The 19075-nt window shown below is 38.2% G+C and overlaps 1 protein-coding gene across 1 annotated transcript; it reads left to right on the plus strand.

Moving 5' to 3' along the window:
* Positions 1-189: 189 nt before the first annotated feature.
* Positions 190-18967, plus strand: LOC129267982 (uncharacterized). The gene is made up of 12 exons (XM_064104500.1): positions 190-2803; positions 5278-5545; positions 8124-8257; positions 9188-9252; positions 9565-9631; positions 10663-10784; positions 11759-11857; positions 13458-13559; positions 14233-14433; positions 16687-16800; positions 17344-17478; positions 17975-18967. The coding sequence occupies exons 1-12, from the start codon at positions 1252-1254 to the stop codon at positions 18227-18229; spliced, it is 3114 nt and encodes a 1037-aa protein (XP_063960570.1). The 5' UTR covers positions 190-1251; the 3' UTR covers positions 18230-18967.
* Positions 18968-19075: the final 108 nt, after the last annotated feature.

The raw sequence follows: 19075 nt of genomic DNA on the forward strand, positions 1-19075 counted from the left end.
GAATTGAAACGGCAAGTTTTGCATGTGCTAGTCTTTGCGTGGAGACACACTTGTTGATCAAAGTTTCAATCAGGGTCTGTGCCTGCAGACTAGCAGCAGGCTGTGTATCCAGGTTAGGCTAAGACCGGATATAATCATTATCGAGAATACTTTTCAGCATTTCCTGAATTAGAAAGTGAACGCTGCACAGTCGATCGACGATTGCCTTATACGTTGCGATCGTGTGGACCAGTTCATCCCAATGTATGTCGATGCGAGCGTGCTATACACATCAGTTGTTTTTGGCGGGACATGGAGATATTGATGGAGTTAGCATTTCTTTCAAAATTACCCTTAAGGCTACGTGTGTTGGAAAGAAGAATGTGAGGATCACGAGCTACTTGTCACCGTTTTTTTTTTTGTGGATTGCTGTTAACGTGATATGTTGCTGAATGTCATAGTTTTATGATATTATCTTCGGTATATGTTTTTTTTCTGAATAACTAGTGAGAAACGCGCGGGATCTGAAACATCCGCGCTTCTTTTCGAGACCTTGTGTTACCAGAGCTTGTCCCTGCGAATTGTTATCGCCTTGTATGTCTGACTATGTTGATATAGCCACTTCGAGGATCTTCTATCCGCCCTTCCACAGTTAAAGGGTGTGTTTGCTGAGGAAACCCCATTATGCGAATTCTATAGAATCGCGATCTTAGGTTTTAACTCGCACAATATCACTAAAGGGCTAACTACTCAGACAGGCTGAATGTTCCTTACAGAAAAGTGTTAGTATTGCAATATCGGTTTTACAATTCTTTTCGGACTGAATGTTCTTCATCAAACAACCAATGTGAACTGTTGAGCCGATAATTATGTATATACTTATATATAGATTCGATTGGAAGTGATTCAATGCATTTACACATTAATCGCGGAGCAAGAACGACAAGATTCTTTCTGTTTCGCAAAGAATCGTAAGTGGATAATTGAAAGCAGGATATGTTTCGCTTCTGCTCGGATGTTATGTTGTGTCCACATTCTGGTTAAGCTGTGCCTATATAGAACTCGCCTTCAACGGCATATCCTCATGACTTTGTGAATATGATCATTATGGACTGACTTGGGGATGCACACATGAAATCGCAACGCCTTAACTGTCATTGTTTTAAGAAATTCTGATGAGTGTTGCAGAATTATACTTCTAGAGCCACTTCAAAGTCTTTGGTTGCATCGTGAAGGTATTTTTTGTATTTCCTATCATCTGGTCAAAGATGTATGATTGATCTTGTCGCTATGAAGAAAATGAGGGTGAAAAGGAAGACACCCAGATCAAATCGGCCAGGAGCTACTGTTAATGATGCACCGAATCGCAGTACTCCGCTTGTAGAAGTGGATGGAAGTGGAATTCGGTTAGAACAGGATGAGAACTTGCAGAAAGCCCACTCAAGTACGGATGGCCCACGTCCTTTATTGGATGACTCAAGACGTGTATCTCCGCCTTCGTCGGATACGAAGGAAACTGCAAAGCTGGCTGAGACGTACGCTGCTATCGAACTCCTAGGCGCGTCTATTGGTGTCTTTCATGCTTCGACCAAAGTGCATTCGAATGTTCCTCATAAAGGGGTTAAAAGTCGAGAAAGATCCAAGAGTCCGGCCGGAGGGCGAAAAGACCAGATTCCGGCCAAGAGCAAAATGTCATTGCCAGGAAGCGGCTTGGTAAGGGGTGAACACAAAAGAAGTAGTAGGGAGATCAAAACAATGAAATCTTATCCAGCATCGAGTGCACCGGATGTTTGGGAAAAGACGAATACTCAACCCGATTATCTTGCTTACGATCGCGAAGAGGGTTACGATAGTGACGATGAAGCAGACATTGGTACCACTAGGAGGATAAAGACATTGGAAAAGCGTAGTCAGGTGAAGGACATGCCAAAGGATGTGACTGCATCACCAAAGAAGTCGGGTTCCCCGGTTGTTCGAAAGAAGATCACCAAGGTCACTCCAAGAGAAGTACCCGGGGAAGATGAGTCAGACATGGGACCTACCAGACTAAGAGGGAAATATGCGCCATCATCCTACCTTGATAAACCTTTGGACGAGTATGGTTCGAAACAAAGAGGAACGACAAAGACTGCAGGAGATCCGAAAAAGGCTACCTTCAAGGCCCAGTCGCGTCCTAAAGGGGATGACGAAAGAGATATAGGGCCCGCAAGATTAAGAGAAGCTCCCGGGGAAGATGAACCAGACATGGGGCCTACCAGACTAAGAGCTAGATATGCTCCGTCATCGACAAAGACTGCAGAAGATCAGAAAAGAGCCACTGCAAAGGCCCAATCGCGGCCTAAAGGGAATGACGAACCGGATATAGGGCCCACAAGATATAGAACAACGTATACGGACCTAGATGACAGTTTGGACAGCATGGACGTATCTCAGAATGCAATTTCAGAGTCATCGGTTAAGACTGCGGCAACCAAAGCAAAACTAAATCCATCAATGGGAAAGACAAAAGGCAACAAGAAGGCCATGGCTGGTGACTACATTGGTGTCCGAGCCAATGAAGGTGGTGCGTCATCTTTTAAGAAAGACTCTTTGTGGAAAGATAATGTTGGAGGACTGATCAAGAACGTCTATGGAAGCTTGATGAAGCGAAATGAAAAGAACTCAGTCAAAACTGGACAAGGAAAGGAAGTGCGAAACAAGGATGGTAGTCACCAAGGGAAAACTGAAACCGCAAAAGGTTTCACCGATTCATATTCTCCCTCTTCAAATTTGCCCACCCTTTTTCGCCAGCTGTCTACAGTCGCGCACTACGGAGATTATAATGGTAAATATCCTGATCAATATTAGATCATTATATTGATATTTCTTTTTACTCACATATTAAAGCGTGGTTGAAAAACACTGTTTATCTTTTCCCCATTATCATGATTATGTTTTCGCCTTTATGTTTATTTCGTTTTGACAGATGGTGTGATGCAACGGAGAACATGTATGTGGTATCCAAATGTGTCGATCCCTGGCGATAGGGGCTATACATCCCCAATGTTTTTACAAGCTCTGTTTCTTTTTAGTGCCTACATCATATGTAATCAAGCTATAGATTTTGTATTTGTATCATGGATTTATTGCCAATCTGGCTCAATCCTCAAACGCCTATGCTTGATTAATTCAGGTGGGGTAGCCTGTATTATCATCCCAAATTTACCGTGTTTACCGTAGAACATAATTATGATTAAGCATAATCGTACCCGTTTCATCATAATTATGACAAGTATGATCGTCATGATATGGAGAGTGTATAAGATGATCATTATGATAATAATAATACCAACATGCTTATATAGTGCATATCACTGCCAAATGGGTCTCTATGTGCTTAATTGGATATTATTACCCTGGCTTTAGCCCCGCAGCATTTTACAACGCGGTGGCATTTCAAGGAATAAATTCCTGCCAGGTACCCATTTACCTCACCTGGGTCGAGTGCAGCACAATGTGGATAAATGTCTTGCCATGGCTGGGATTCGAACCCACGACCCTCTGTGTCAAAGTCCGAAGACTAATCCACTGGGCCACAACGCTCCACACATGATAGCCTATCTGGTGACAAGACGACCACTGATTCCCCCCCCCCCTCGTCATTATACTATTTGGTTATTGAATTAAACCATTCCTTTCCTTTTGAAATCAGCTGGATCGGGAAATAAAAAAAATGTCCAGGGTGAATATAATATATAATGAATATAATATATAATGAATATAATATGAAATAAAAATAAAATGAATATAATATAATATAATTTTGTTATTGAAATAAAGCTGTCATTAATATAAATCAGCATTTAGAACTTCGAGTAGCCACATAACTCCCTCGCAGACAACAATATTTCATAATCCCCCCCCCCCCATGAATACGGATCGACATGCTATTGCCTCGTATTTTCGTCATTACTATTATTATCCTTCTTATCATTGTTATTATTATGATTATTATTGTTATTATTATTATTATTATTGATTCTCTTCTGGAGATGTTTATGATCTCAGAGCAATTGTAGATGGTAGTCCATTGGCAATTATAATATAATTGCCAATGGAATTCCATCTACAATCGTTACATCTGCAGATGTAAATTCTTATTATAACAATAATAATCATAATAATAACAATGATAAGAAGGATAATAATAGTAATGACGAAAATACGAGGCAATAGCATGTCGATCCGTATTCATGGGGGGGGGGGATTATGAAATATTGTTGTCTGCAGCTCTCTACCGAGGTGTTAGTGGCAACTGTAAGTTAATTGGGATTTGCATTTGCTATTTATCTGATCCAGCGTGAAGTTTCCCAAAAGAAAATTAAGCCAAACAGCCCCCCCCCCCCCAAAAAAAAAAAAGGAACAACAAATAGAGAGATTTTAAGAGAGTAAACAGTAATGACCACATTGGACTCTTAAAGCAGCGGCCATTAAGGGAAATTTCACGCATACACAGAGTTGGTTTTGATGAAAGCAGAATACTCAGAGAAAAATGATTAGTGAATGTTTGATAAAAATCCATCTAAGAATATTAAAGAGAATTGAATATTTTTTTATGTTTTCCCCTTTTGACGTCATTTGCGAGCAGCGCCCTATATTATTTAATATGATTTCTATGAATTCCGATTTTCAATCGAACATGATAAATGGAATTAGTTTGCTTATAAGAGGCTGTATGTATAATGATATGTCTGATGATGTTTTCCCCGCACAAATAACATCCATTCCTGATTTTGGGGAACACGGCAATTGGGGGAGGGGGATTTATAGCACACGGCGTATGGAGGAGCTTCTCGTCTGTGACGTCACAAAATATTTTTTTTTTAATTTATAACTCTAGTTGTTCCTTGACAGAATTTTTATCAAACCTTCACCAATATCTTTCTATAAGTTTTCTTTTTATATTATAACCAACTTATCGTCAGGATGTACCCCCCCCCCCCCCATTTTAGGCGGGACAGACGTGACCAAGAGTGAATTTAAAAGTGGCCATCAAAATGTGTTAAAATATCCTTCTTGCGTTTCTCACAGATTGATCTGTTTTCAGTTATGAAGATTTTTTTTTACCAGGGGGCCGTAACACAAAGCTTAGCAATGAACGTAGAGCATTTTCCTACGTTTGCTTCCATTTAATACCATGTACAATCAAACATAAAAATTGAGAGTACGATTAATCGCTGACCTTTGTGTTACAGGACCCAGGTTAATAATACCTAACAGGGATATTGTGCTCTTGTTTTTCTCTCGAATTCGATTAAGATGATGCTGGTAATTACGAGGGAGGTGACAACATCCCAAGCTACGAACCCGCTCCTCCCGAACCCGAATCAGGGATTAGCGGGGAAGATGTTTCTTTCGGCGGTCTTTCGGCACCGCCGGAGATCCTCGCTCGGGGCCCGAGAGCTCGCCGAGCATATGCCGAAGCGGCCCAAGCTGGCACGAAGAAAGTGTTCCGAACCCGTCTAATGCTTGTGGGACAAGAGCGTGTCGGGAAGACAAGTTTAAAGAAAACTCTGACAGGTCAAGGGTAAGTTAAATTGTCTCTCCGCCTCTTCTTTTTCTTTTTCCTCCAGCCCTGCATCCTCTTTCCCCCCTCCTCTTCCTCTCTTTCCCCCTCTCCTATTCCCCGCTTCCCCCCTTTCTCTCTTTCCTCCCTCCAAAAATACTTAAAATATTTAGAGTCGTTTAGAGTTGAGTTATTGGATCAAAGTTGATTGAATAGTTATAATGAAATGAAAAGAGGTAAAGAGGGTGCAAAAATCTGAAAATGTAATGTCTAGTAGACTGGCCAAAATATCTACTTCTTTTAGAAGTCTTATAATTCGGTACATAAATACAGGATGAAGTGACAATTATTTACCTTTTTTTTTATTCAGTTAGGTGATAGTGTTTTACTGCCTGAACTTCCACTGGAATAAAGATTTTATTACCATCATCATTATTATCATGATTATAGTCATTTGATGACGATGATGATACTAATGATAAAGATTATCTATATTATTATTTTTTTGACAAGATGATGAGTATTGTTATTATTATTATTCCTATTCCTGTCATTATTATTACTATTATTGTTTCTATTATATTAAAATGATAATAATTATCATTATTATTACCTTTACTATTACTGAAATGTTATCACTACCATTATTATCAATATCATTTCTACAATATAATGATATCATGATCTACCCCCGCCAAACAAAGTTTGAAGGGGGGGGGAACCCTTACAAAAAAATTCCTGTAGTACCCTGTAGTAAGTACTACAGGAACTACCACAAGGAAGTACTACAGGACATTACATGCATGTAGTTTGGGACGGTACCACAGAACTGTACAACAGGAGTACAACAGGACCGCGTCCTGTGATACTTCCTGTGGTAATAACCACGTATGACAGAAGTATCATAGGACAGCACTGCAGGACAGTACTACAGGCCATTTCCACAGGACAGTACCACAGGACAGTACTACAGGAATACCACAGGCCATTTCTACAGGACTGTACCACATGACAGTACTACAGGAATACCACAGGCCATTACCACAGGGCAGTACCACAGGACAGTATCACAGGACAGTACTGCAGGACAGTACCACAAGGCAGAACCCCAAGACAGTATCATATGACAGTAATACAGGAATACCGCAGGCCGTTACCACAGGACAGTACCACAGGACAGTACTGCAGGACAGTACCACAAGGCAGAACCCCAAGACAGTATCATATGACAGTACTACAGGAATCATACAGCCAGTACCACATGACAGGTGTACAGGAAACCACAGACCAGTGATGCAGAAATACCTAGGGACTGTGCCGCAGGACATATTCCTGCTGTACTGTCCTGTGGTATTCCTGTGATACTGTTCTTTGATAGCTTGTGTGGTATTATTGATCTCGGCCTGCCGCTTTCTTGTGATACTTTACTATGGTAATCCTGCAGAATTGTCTTTTGGTTTCAAGGCGTTGTGATACTATACTGTGGTAATCCTGCAGAACTGTCCTGTGGTATTTGTGTCTTGTGGTATTCTTACTATTATTGTTGTTATATATTATAATTATTATTATTACCTTTACTTTTACTAAAATATTATCACTACCATTATCAATATCATTTCTACAATGTAATATCATATTCTAATAAAGGAATCAGTGTACGGTCGAGCGTGCGGCCGGTCGGTCTGTTGCAAATCTTGCTCATCGAACTACTTCCTCAGATTTTAACAAATTCTCATGAAACTCGATCGGCACACATGGTGTGAGGGTAAAGATGTGCAAGACATATTTTTTGTATGTGTCGGAAATTGTGTTGCCATGGTAATGGCTATTATGGCAAAAAATAAGGTAAATATGTTGCAGCTCGAACTACTTCCTCAGTTTTTAACCAATTCTCATGAAATTTGGCACACATATTGGTCTTGAGGTAAAGATGTGCAAGACATAGGCCTATACAATGTGTGTGTCAGAAATAATATTGCCATGGTAACGACATTGTTTAAATTGTTTAAAGTGTGAAAATCTTGCGGTTTGAATTACTTCATCAATTTTCAACCAATTCTCATGAGATTTGGCCCATTGCTTTCGAGGTAAAGATGTCCAAGACACATATTTTGTGTTTGTTGGGAAACAAGTTGACATGGTAACAATGTAGTATATGCCCCAAATTAGTTTTAAAAAATATTGAGGTTCTTGTTTCTTCATCAGTTTTTATCAATTCTCTTGAAATTTTGCTCACACATTGGTCTTGTGGTAAATATATACAGGACATAGTTTTCCTCATGTTGGGAATTGTGTTGCCATGGTAACAACATATTATATGTCAAAAAATTAGGCAAAAATCGTACGGTTTGAACTACTTTATCTTTTTTTAACCAATTCTCATGATATTTTAGCTCACACATTGGTCTTGGGTTAATACTAGGCAAGACATATTTTTTTCATGTGTTGGAAACTGTTGCCATGGCAACGGCGTATGGCGGGGGTATTAATCACCTTCAGTGATAGTTCTAGTTCATTTCAGTTTATGTTGTATGAACATGCAGGCCTGTACATTATCAGACATTTTATAATTTGTATTGCTATGCATATTCTGCTACAGGTTTGATAAGAATGAAGCGATTACCGATGGCGTCGAGACGACAAACGCTTGTGAAATAAACATCCAGGTCGCAAAAGCAGGAGGAAAACTTTGGTCTATTCACAAGAAAGGGCATGAAAATGAAGATGCTAAAGGTATGTTTTTATCTTCTTATCCTTGTAAAATCAAGAAATCTAATTCAGTAGTATTCTCATAGTATTTGTCTAACACATTTATAAGTGACAATCGCGGCAAATTGCTGATTCGTCTATTGTAAACTCGTCTTTTTCATCACAAAGTCTACCTTTATTTAGTCTAATGCCATTTCGTCTAACAACCATTTGGTTCAATAATCACTTTGAGTAATCAAATATTCGTCTGTGACCATTTCGTCTCATAACCAGTTGGTCAAATATCCATTTTAATTTCATTGATTTTGCCCAATTAACACTTAATCCAATAAGACCAAATAGTGTATGGACTAAGTGGCTATTGGACCAACTGGTTATCAGATGAAATGATGAATGGACAAAATAGTAATTAGACCATTTGGATAGTGGACAAACTGATGGTAGACCAAATGCTAGTAGATGAGTTGGTAATTAGACGAATTGGCATTAGGCTAATTGAAAATAAACCACAATAGCATACCCATTCACCAAGTGTTATTTTCCAAAACTGGTGAAAATTTGTTTAAGAAAATGTTTTTGTCATGAAATGATGTAAAGAAAAAAATTATGTTAGAATTTAAGATATTTTGTGGTCATGCTGAGTAGCACAATCGCGTGTTTCTGTTTTTGGTGGTGCTGTTCTTATAGAAGTATATTACTGCTATATTCGTATATTTTTGTTAGTTCTCATAATTATTGTTACGATCATTATTATTATTGTTACTATTATTATTATCGTTATTGTTATTATCATCATTATTATGATTTTTTTCTTTATATCATTATTATATTCATCATAATCTTTATTCACACATATCATAGTCTGTAATTATTTACCGTTGCGTTACCATTTAGTAGTAGTATATTTGAATAGTTATTCTGATCATATTATCATTTCATTATTTATTTCTACAGAGGGTGAATACAGTAAAGCCCTTGCTGATGAAATAGCAAAGAGACTGATTGTAACTCCACCACAGGTAAATGCATGTATAATTTATGATTTAAACAGTTTGTGCCAGAAAAAAAAAAGTTCCCTCATTCCGTGGGAAGTCAATTCAAACATCAAACGGGGCTTGGTCAAAGCAGAACAATGAGAGAAAAACAGAGGAATTAATTTTTTTTTCCAAAAACCAATGTAAAAATGACAATTATGATTTCTGATTATGATTTGGAAATCAAATGCAAATATAAATTTTTGCATATTCTTATTTTTTTATTGTATTTTTTTTTTAAACAAAATTGAGCTTTCACATCATTGGCAGTACCCCCTTAATGTATTTTGTGTACAGGATCAAGAGAGTTTGGGACCTCAAATTGATGCAACAGATGGCAGAGGCTTGAATCCACAAGAAGCAGGTTTGTGCATATTTTATCATCATTGAAGAATAATTGTTATAATACGCATGATGACGGTGATCATGAAATTGACAAAAAATCAGAAATCCATATTTCATTGTTCAAAATAAAAATCTGAGAATAAATGTATTCCAAAAATTCATTTTGCCAAATTGATCGTGGGCCCGGCAGCCACTGAGCAGCACCAGATTGACAAGGCTTTATCACTTGTATTGTTGAACACCAAACAGGGTAACAGCTACTCCCATCTTTTTACGTCTTTTGGTCTGACGAGGCCCGGGTTTGAACTCCCGACCTCCCGGTTGTGAGATGGACGCTCTTCCAACTGAGCCAACGCAGCAGTTCAAATATTATTAATAGTAGGGGTAAAGACATATATTGATAATATAGATAATCATAAGTTTGATAAGTGATAATAATCTTCATAATTACAAACATTGTTGTGCTTATGTGGGAAAGACGATATTATTAATAGAGGTTCTTATAATTTTGATTAATTATGATTATATTTCAATGATATTGATTACAATTTTGAATATAATAATAACAATAATGATGATTGATAATGATATTTATAATGAAGATGATAATGATAAGTACAATAATGATGATAGTTAATAATTCATTATGATAATTTTAATAAATAAAATGATAATAATAGTAATTCTAATTTTCAGATATATATATATATTAGTTTCTTTTGACATCTTCTCCCTCTCTAAGTACAGACCAGCTTCTTGTGTATTATCATACAATTGAGATTTGCTATTGACATGCAAAAAACACTCAGAATATAATATAATCAATAATGTACAGCAATTATTTTTTCCATGCAAAGTGTCATAATAATCATTTTCAATCATTAATTTATACCTCTGTGAAAAGGCAATAATTGTTGCTAATTTGACATTAGAAAAGGGATATATCTCTAGACCTCAAAATAAATATGTTTTTCTATAATGTTTGATGTTTATATAGTAACGAGTTCCCTACGTATGCCTATGTTTTATCAATTTCCTTTACATTTGTAGCTGCATTTATCTCGGATGACGTGGAGGCGCCCACGGCTGGAATGGAGGATGTTAGTACTAATATGCCAAATCAAATCGCTAGCTTGGTGGAAAAAATGTTGAAGGAGCAGCTTCGCATGAAGGTAAAGAGTAGAGGGGACAATAAGTTTTTTTCATAAAAAATGGACTTCCTTTTTTTTTTTTTTTTTCTTCCTCTCTTTCCCCTCTCTCTGTTTGTCTCAGTCTTTTTCCTCCGTCTACAACCCCCCCCCTACTATGCTTCTCTACTTCTGCCCCTCTTGTTTTCTCCTCATCCTCCATTTCCTCTCTCGCAACATAGTTACGAGGCAAACTTTTCAAGCAGTGAGGGAGGGTTGGAACCTCGTGCCCCAGCATGCCTTGAAAAGTACATCACAATATCATTAACCCATCTCACAGAAAAGGGAAAGTGAAGAGATAGGGAATTGTAACACAAAGCATTTATTTTTAGTCAGCATTATTAACTCTTTGCCCGCTTTGTTCGACTACAGTCACATACAGTAGAGCAGACTGCCAAGTTTGACTCAAGTCACAATCTATTCACAATACACACATAGTACATTAAGTCTATTGTTCATACACACATACACAATAGTGATGCGTCCATCGCATTGTACACACAAAGCTTTTCTCTATACAATAAACCAATCAAAAGCTATTCTGAGCTGAATTGACATGGTCCATGCAAAACCCATTTAAGGTTGCACCTTGAAATAAATGTGGCGCAGGAGTGATTCCATCTGTGGCAGGCAAAGAGTGAAGGCAACTGGACATTGACTGTGGTAGAAGATTCATCCTAAAAATCATTTGTACTCTACATGCTAAATAAGTTCTGATCAGTGTGCTATTATCAACTCTAGCTTATGACGACCGTAGCAGGGGGGGGGGGGGAGTGCTGCCAGTGGAGTATTCATTGAGCCAGGTATGGTGATATGTCAATGCAGAAATTATCTTTTTTTCAGGCACAACTGAAGCCCCCCCCCCCCTTCCCAGTGAGAAATTACCATTAAAACAGCACCCAAACGGAAAGGTCTGTGTGTTATTCATGTGGATTGTATTCTTTTTTATTATGTTTTAGGAGGTTGGAACAGACAGTACTGACGGTGGTAAAGACGATGGTGTCTCGCTAAGTATATGGGACTTTGCTGGACACGACATATACTACACGACCCACCAGGTGAAATATAATTACTCTACCTTCTTTCTAAGAATTAACAAAATTGTCTGTATCAAGGAAAAAAAACTTTCCAACATTAGTGCTGGAGCTAGCACAAAAACTTCATCTTCTTACAACTTCTGACGCCTTTTATTAGGTTGTATCCATTTGGTCTTCAAGCCGATCGTCTAATTCTCAGATTATGTAACACCATCATGGCTGAACCCACTTTGCCTTCTATCACTTTAGTCTAATTATCATTTGGACCGAACATCACATGGTCTTGGTCTATTGTTATTTCATCTATGATGGTCTAATTTCCACCTGGTAGCTGCTGGTTTCGTAATGGACTCAGTAGCGTTAGACCACGTGGATATTAGACGAAATGGATATAGCCTAACTGGAAAGTAGCCATTGGGCTAATTGGCAATTAGACCAAATGGTTATTGGACCAAACTGTTTGTCGATGAACAAGGAGACGTAACTTCTGAAGGTTTCCATGGTGAAGAAGAGTAGTATAGGAGGTTTCACGGTACACCAATCTTTCTTGGGCAAGTGTTGGAACTGAAAAGGACCACCCAAGTTTGGGTGGTCATGCAGGACCAACCATTGCCCAAGAAAGATACATGGTGTACTGTTAAACCTACTACACTGAACTAGGAGACCAAACGGAAAGTTCCGTATAGAAAGTGGTTGTAGACCAAGTGGCAATTTACCTATTCTTTCTATGGTCTCTAATCGGATTGCACTTTTTCTTTCACTTTTTCTATTTATCTCCTCCCCCCTCCTCTGAAAGAAATGTTCATTCCTCCCCCAATACACCTGTAATCGGGGTGTTGCAGGAATATACTTAATTCCAACTTATTTTGCATTTCTTTTGCAATTGATATATCGGTTGTAACCGCAGCATATTGCCTTTTAATTCTTGTTGTGAGAAGTAGACCAGCAATTAGGGACAAATTTACAGTTAATTGCCAGACTTATCGTTTTGAGGCCCAATATTGACTTTGATACACACCCTCACACACACACACCTCTCTTTTTCTTTCCCACACATTTGATACATAAGTGAACAATATATTGAAATGAATAACTACCAATTTTTCTTTTAATGGCTGTTTACTTAGCCTAAGTTGTTTACCTTGACAGCCAATCACAGCTCATCATTTAGCATCCATTGTCTTTTTTTAATCTATTATGTATTGTTTCGTTCTAGCATTCTGCTCATTCATGCGATTTTACTCCGATGAGTGCATATGTTGAAAAGCTTCAGTATGTCAGTTTTTATTGCTATTTTCCGATTTGATAATGTGCCAAACACTTATTGAAGCGTTGTGGTGTTGCGGTTCTGACTCTCGCCTTGTAATCAGAGGGTCGTGTGTTCGAATCCCACCATGGCCTAGCGTACTTTGGCAAGGCGTTAATCCACACTTTGCCACTCTCCACTCAGGTGTTAAATGGGTACCTGGTAGGATGTGAAAGCCTATATGTAGTATGCCTAGTAATTGAGTCTTGAAACTCTTGTTGGAATAGAGACGTCGTTCCGATGTATTAAGCGCTATATAAATGAGGAATATTATTATTATTGAATTCTTTTTTACGATATTCCTTTGTATATAAGGTTTTCCTGACTTGGCGAGCCATCTACGTAGTCGTCTTCGATCTGAGTAGAAGTTTGGATTCAGTCGTCCCTCCAGAGTCCAGAGATGACTATTATGAAATGGTATTTGTTTATTTTTTTTTTTTCACTTTATAACACTTCTCTGAAAAATAATGCTTTCCCCATTTGAGTAGTCATGTTTCTAGTCTTATTCTTCAAATTCACAATTTATTGCTGCATTTTAGTTTACATCCCTGATGATATAGAAACAGAATTGAGAATTATTAAGTATCAAAAGCACCATTATGCCTCTTTGAATGGATTAAAATTGATCTTGTTAATTCCATCAATTTTCCAATTCAAGAGTTGTAGCGATTAGTATTTTTTGGAAATTCAGCAATCTACAAAAGATGCTGATGTCAATATTGGAGCACTCAGCAGGACATGTTCATCTTTACTTCTGTTATATTTTGTAAGACTTCTGGGGCTCTGTTTTTTTTTTATAAAGTATCAAGTATGGCTACTAATCCCTGAAGAAAATGCTGTCAATTATCGTTTTATATGAAAAAATATTTTAAAAGGAAAATGTGGATCCTTGTTATTTAGCAAGCGACATGTACCTTCATCTCAAAACCACGACTGATGATAATACTTATATTTCCTTCTTTCACTAGTCATAAGTGAAATTGGGCGTTAGTAAAAAAACATATTCCTGGTCACATGACTGCTTTCGACCAATCATTCGATTAGGATCCTCTCCATCTGTTTCATAGTTTTTAATTACCCACCAACACAGGCTAAAGGAGGTGCCAAGGCAGAGCTGACGTGCCTTGAATTCATCAACTTCTGGCTGTGCTCCATCTTTGCCCATGCCGTGGCGCCCTCGTCAGTCGTGGATAAGAATGCATCCAAAACCAGCCAGAAATCTCCGCCCATATTCATCGTCGGAACGCATAGAGCGAGTGTGACAGGGGACGCAAAAGAGAAAAATAAGAAGGTAACTCTTCATGATTTTCGTTTGCGTTTATAAGACAATAGCAATTCTGTTTGGTGTATTTTCAATTGGTGTGATGCCAATTTGTCCAATAACCAACTTGTCTACTATCATTTGGTCTACAATCACTTCTTCCAGTATCCATATTGTCTAATTAAATTGCCATCTCATCCACACACCATTTCGTCTACCGTAATAACCAGTTTGTCCAATAGCCATTTAGTCCATATACCATTTGGTCTAATTGGACTAAGTGTTAATTGGGCGAAATGAATGAAAATAAAATGGATATTAGACCCATTGGTTATGAGACAAAATTGTCATATTATTATTATTATTATTGGACTGAATGGTTGTAAGACGAAATGTTGATAGACGGAATGGCATGAGACTAAAGGAATGTATACCATGTGATGATGGACGAATTGGCAATAGAGGAATGGCAATTCACCATTCTGTTAACCCATCAAGCCTATAAATTACAGGGCTTATAATGGCAGCTAATTTTGTTATTACCTTGCGTGTATGTACATTGAAGGTAGATGGCAAATGCATCTTTGTGACTTCTGAAGGTATGATGATATACCAAGGTGTTTTTTTTACCTGACTGTTTCATTACGAGACAGGCCCGTTTGAATTTTTCCAAGTTTTTACTTTCAAACTCGGGATTGAAACATTGTGATGGAATCAGGCTGCACCCGCGATATTAGTCCTCTCCACAAACCAAAGAATGACCTCGAGCGCTAGGGATAACTGCAGATAATAAGCAGTCATTTAGCAGTGACTGAATTGCTATACTGAAATCACCCGGCATGGTGAATGAAAGTCTTCATGCCAAAAATTGTATTAATTGTCAATGGTAAAGTTGCCAACGAAAAATTCATATCCCGAAATAAACTTTGAAGCATGAAACATGGACCAGAAGAAGTTGGGATATTGCAATGAAATAATGAACAATCTAACGATCGACTCGCGTCTCGGGGGATTTGCCGAAAATATATTGTTAACACTGTACTTCGCCCATCACCAGAGCTGGGCTGCGGCTTGAAATTTGACCTCAGGAGCGAATTAATTCTGACTGGCTTGAATTTCTGGACATTTATGATTTATTTTCATGCTATCTCATTCATCTTCATTTTATCAAAAAGATTTCTTAAATTCATAGTTACCCCAGATGTCACTTTGAACGGCTGAAAAGGACCGAGTAAAAGCCAAGATAATTTATTCAGTCTCCTTTTCTCGACAAACTCTTTTCTCATGTCCGTACAAACGAACGCATATTGACTCATTGGGTTCCGAGTTTCTCCTCAAAACTCGGATCTCAATGTTTCACGGAGTTGCATACTTCTGTAGTCATCTTTCACCAGTCTAATTCCTAGACCACTATTACAGCATCGTTAATGTTTGGTGTGATTTTATGGTTTTATTTTGACGGAGGCAGAGGGACTAGGAGAGAGACGAAGAGATAAAAGTTATGTATGTATGTGTGTGAGAGAGGGAGAGATAGAGAGAGATTGCAAAGAGATGGAGGGAGAGAGCGAGCGAGAGAGATGAACCATTCATGCCTTCAAAATGTGTACAAGAGTACCTATCCGATTATCTGCGTTGGGTTGAGGCGGTTTCTGTTCGGAGGAAGAGAAGTGCCCCTGAGGAACTTGTTTACTTTCTTTGATAGGGCTGGAATTCTCCTTTATTCCAATCTCAATGTTTCAATTTTTAAACGTAAGGATTTCCTCATGTAGAAAGCACGAATGCCTGTGAGCAAGCAACCAGGGGACCAACGGCTTCAGGTCCTCTCCGAGGGACCTGGTAATGAGGATAAATGCCTTACGAAAGGGCACTAGCGCACCACTTGGGAATCGAACCCGGGTCACCGGAATCCGAAACCCCCGCTCTACCGACTGAGCTATCGCCTCCTCTTCAAGAGCCTTTTGAATGCCATGGTGTCCCCAAGTACTATGCCATTGAGAACAGCTTGAGGTTAAAGATGAAGAGGAGGTTTTCATGGCAAAGAAAAAAACATAATAAGTAATTGTGTTACTGACCTGGGCCCTGTTGCATAATAGTTACCATTATAGTAACTCTGCCACCAAATGGCAACTTGCATGGAATCCTTGATCCTGATTGGCTGATTAGCATTCTTACCATGGCAGTTACTGTTGGATGGCAGAGCTACTATAATAGTAACTTTTATCCAACAGTGCCCAGCATCGCATTACCGATCACTTTTCCGTTATTTTTCATTTTTCCTTCCAGATTGATGCTGCTTTTGAGAAGATCCGGAAGACTATCAAGAAAAAGCCTTTTGAATGCCATGTTGTCCCCAAGTACTATGCCATTGAGAACAGCTTAGAGGATAAAGATGAAGAGGTACATGTATATATATTATCACTAGATCAACTAAGTCTCGGCATAAACCTGGAGACTTTACCAATAGCGGTGGGTGTAAGTGTTGTGTCACTATCAAGGAAAGCAATTGAATGCCATGTGGTCACCAAGTATTATGCTGTTGAAAAAGGCTTAATGCGCTGGAGGCTGGTCTGAGAAATCTCAGAAATACAGCCAGGAGATTCCAGCATTAGAGACATCTTTTTTAAAGATATGCTTTATGTATGCTATGTTCTTGTCATTTTATTGTAACCTTTCATTAATAGTAATGGATAATTTAACCTGCAGTTATTGATATCTGCATTGTATTTACATGAATTTGTACTTACTACAACTGTACTTTGTATATTTCCATCTTAAAAGTGACCAAAAGAGCTGACATCAACTCCTTTCAGGCGTGAAGCCTTACTAAAATGTAGCAACAGACAGATATTTTTCTGTATTTCTGGAACAAACAGGAGATAATTTATACCGTCAACCTGGCTGAAGATTAAAGGTGTGTAATAATGTGTATTTGTTTTGCAGCTGATTGCATTAAGGAGGCATATCGAGAAGGTTGCGATGGACGAACCTTACATGGGAGAAGAGATCCCACTCAGATGGCTTTTATTTGAAGAAGCACTAGGAGCAGATAAAATCAATTATATGTCTTTAGACCAGGTAAATTCCCATTATTAAACAAAATTGGCATGTGTAATACAGTTTAGGGTAAAAGAAAACACATTGCGTGATACAAATTATTTAAGATATGATATATAATCCATGCAAGTCATGCTCTCATGACAATAAAAAAGTTTTCATAGTTTTATGGAGAAAAAGAGAACACTATCATAATTTATTATATATGTACATATTACATGTACGCGTAGATTTAGTTTGCAATTGAGCTTTTATACATTAGATAATATAACAAATATTCTTTTTGTTGTAATCTATTTTCTAGCACAAGAGAAAAAAAAACTCTACCCCAGTGGTAGATGCAGGCTGGGACATAAACTCCCTTTACGAATTTGAGAATCACCCACTGAACATATACATAATATTGCTATTATAATCTAGTAATACCATCACTTTTTAATGATATAGTTCAAAAAAATCATCAGGCAGTCAGTTGTTTCTGCGGTGGTTTTATGATCCATGATTTTTATTCTTCCAGACCAAGGAACTGACGCGTCCCGTCGGGATGGAATCCGAGCGTGAGCTTCTCACCATGTTAACATTCTACCATGATCTGGGTTACATAGTTTACTATGGAGGCATTGATGACCAAGAATCCGTCCTTAGGGACATTGTCATCTTGAATCCTCAGTGGCTAATCGATGTCTTCAAGCAGGTCATATCGATCTTGGACCCTAAAGAAAGGGTGAGTAATAAAGACCTTTGGTATCGACGATCAAGATTCTCTCCTTAGAGACATAGTCATCTTGAATCCTCAGTGGCTAATTGATGTCTTCAAGCAGGTCATATCGATCTTAGAACCTAAAGAAAGGGTAATATAAAGACCTAGGGCATTGGTGATCAAGATTCTATCCTTAGAGACATAGTCATCTTGAATTCTCAGTGGCTTATCGATGTCTTCAAGCAGGTCATATTGATCTTTGACCCTAAAGAAAGGGTAATATAAAGACCTTGGACATGATCAACAATCTTGAATCCTCAGTGGCTAATGGATGTCTCCAAGAATGTCATATCACTCTTAGAAATTGTAATATAAAGGCATTGGTTGACATTACAGAGTTCTGCAAGAGGTACGATGACCATGCGTATCGCTTACATATTTTAAAATTTGTAAGAAAACTTAGCCATGCGCAGCGGTTTGGGGGACATGTCTAAAAGCCACCGTGAATGTCAGATGAAAAGTAAGGACCAGTTAGAGGGTGGCAATGATTTTCTAGAAAATTCAGCATCTCACACGTAGGGGATGTGACCAAAGCATTAAAGGCGTAGGCTAACATTACTTATTTTTAAAAATCCTGAACCTTGATTTATGTTCGAATGGATGAAAAAACACTCACAGGAGGAATAGAAATCAATTTTGTGCAGACTCCACGTTATAGTGTATGGGCTGAAATAATGATGGAGTATCTGGTTACTTTATGTGTCACTTTTTTGCAACAATGAATAATGATATTTTGAGGCAATTCTTCTGGGCTTCATTTTTATAACATCCCTTGTAAAAAAGTACTGCGGTAGTACTGCGGTACAAGTACCGCAGTACTACCGCAGTACAAGTACTGCGGTAGTACTCGTGGTAAAT

This window comes from Lytechinus pictus, chromosome 9 (genome assembly GCF_037042905.1).
Source record: "Lytechinus pictus isolate F3 Inbred chromosome 9, Lp3.0, whole genome shotgun sequence".
NCBI classification, from domain to species: Eukaryota; Metazoa; Echinodermata; class Echinoidea; order Temnopleuroida; family Toxopneustidae; genus Lytechinus; species Lytechinus pictus.

What these genes read in the sequence shown, in the direction of transcription:
- LOC129267982 (XM_064104500.1), top strand. Translation starts at nt 1,252, where the DNA reads ATGATTGATCTTGTCGCTATGAAGAAAATGAGGGTGAAAAGGAAGACA. An exon ending in CAAAAGAGAAAAATAAGAAG is followed by an intron (nt 14,434 to 16,686) that starts GTAACTCTTCAT and finishes TTTTCCTTCCAG; the next exon opens with ATTGATGCTGCTTTTGAGAA. An exon ending in ATTATATGTCTTTAGACCAG is followed by an intron (nt 17,479 to 17,974) that starts GTAAATTCCCAT and finishes TTATTCTTCCAG; the next exon opens with ACCAAGGAACTGACGCGTCC.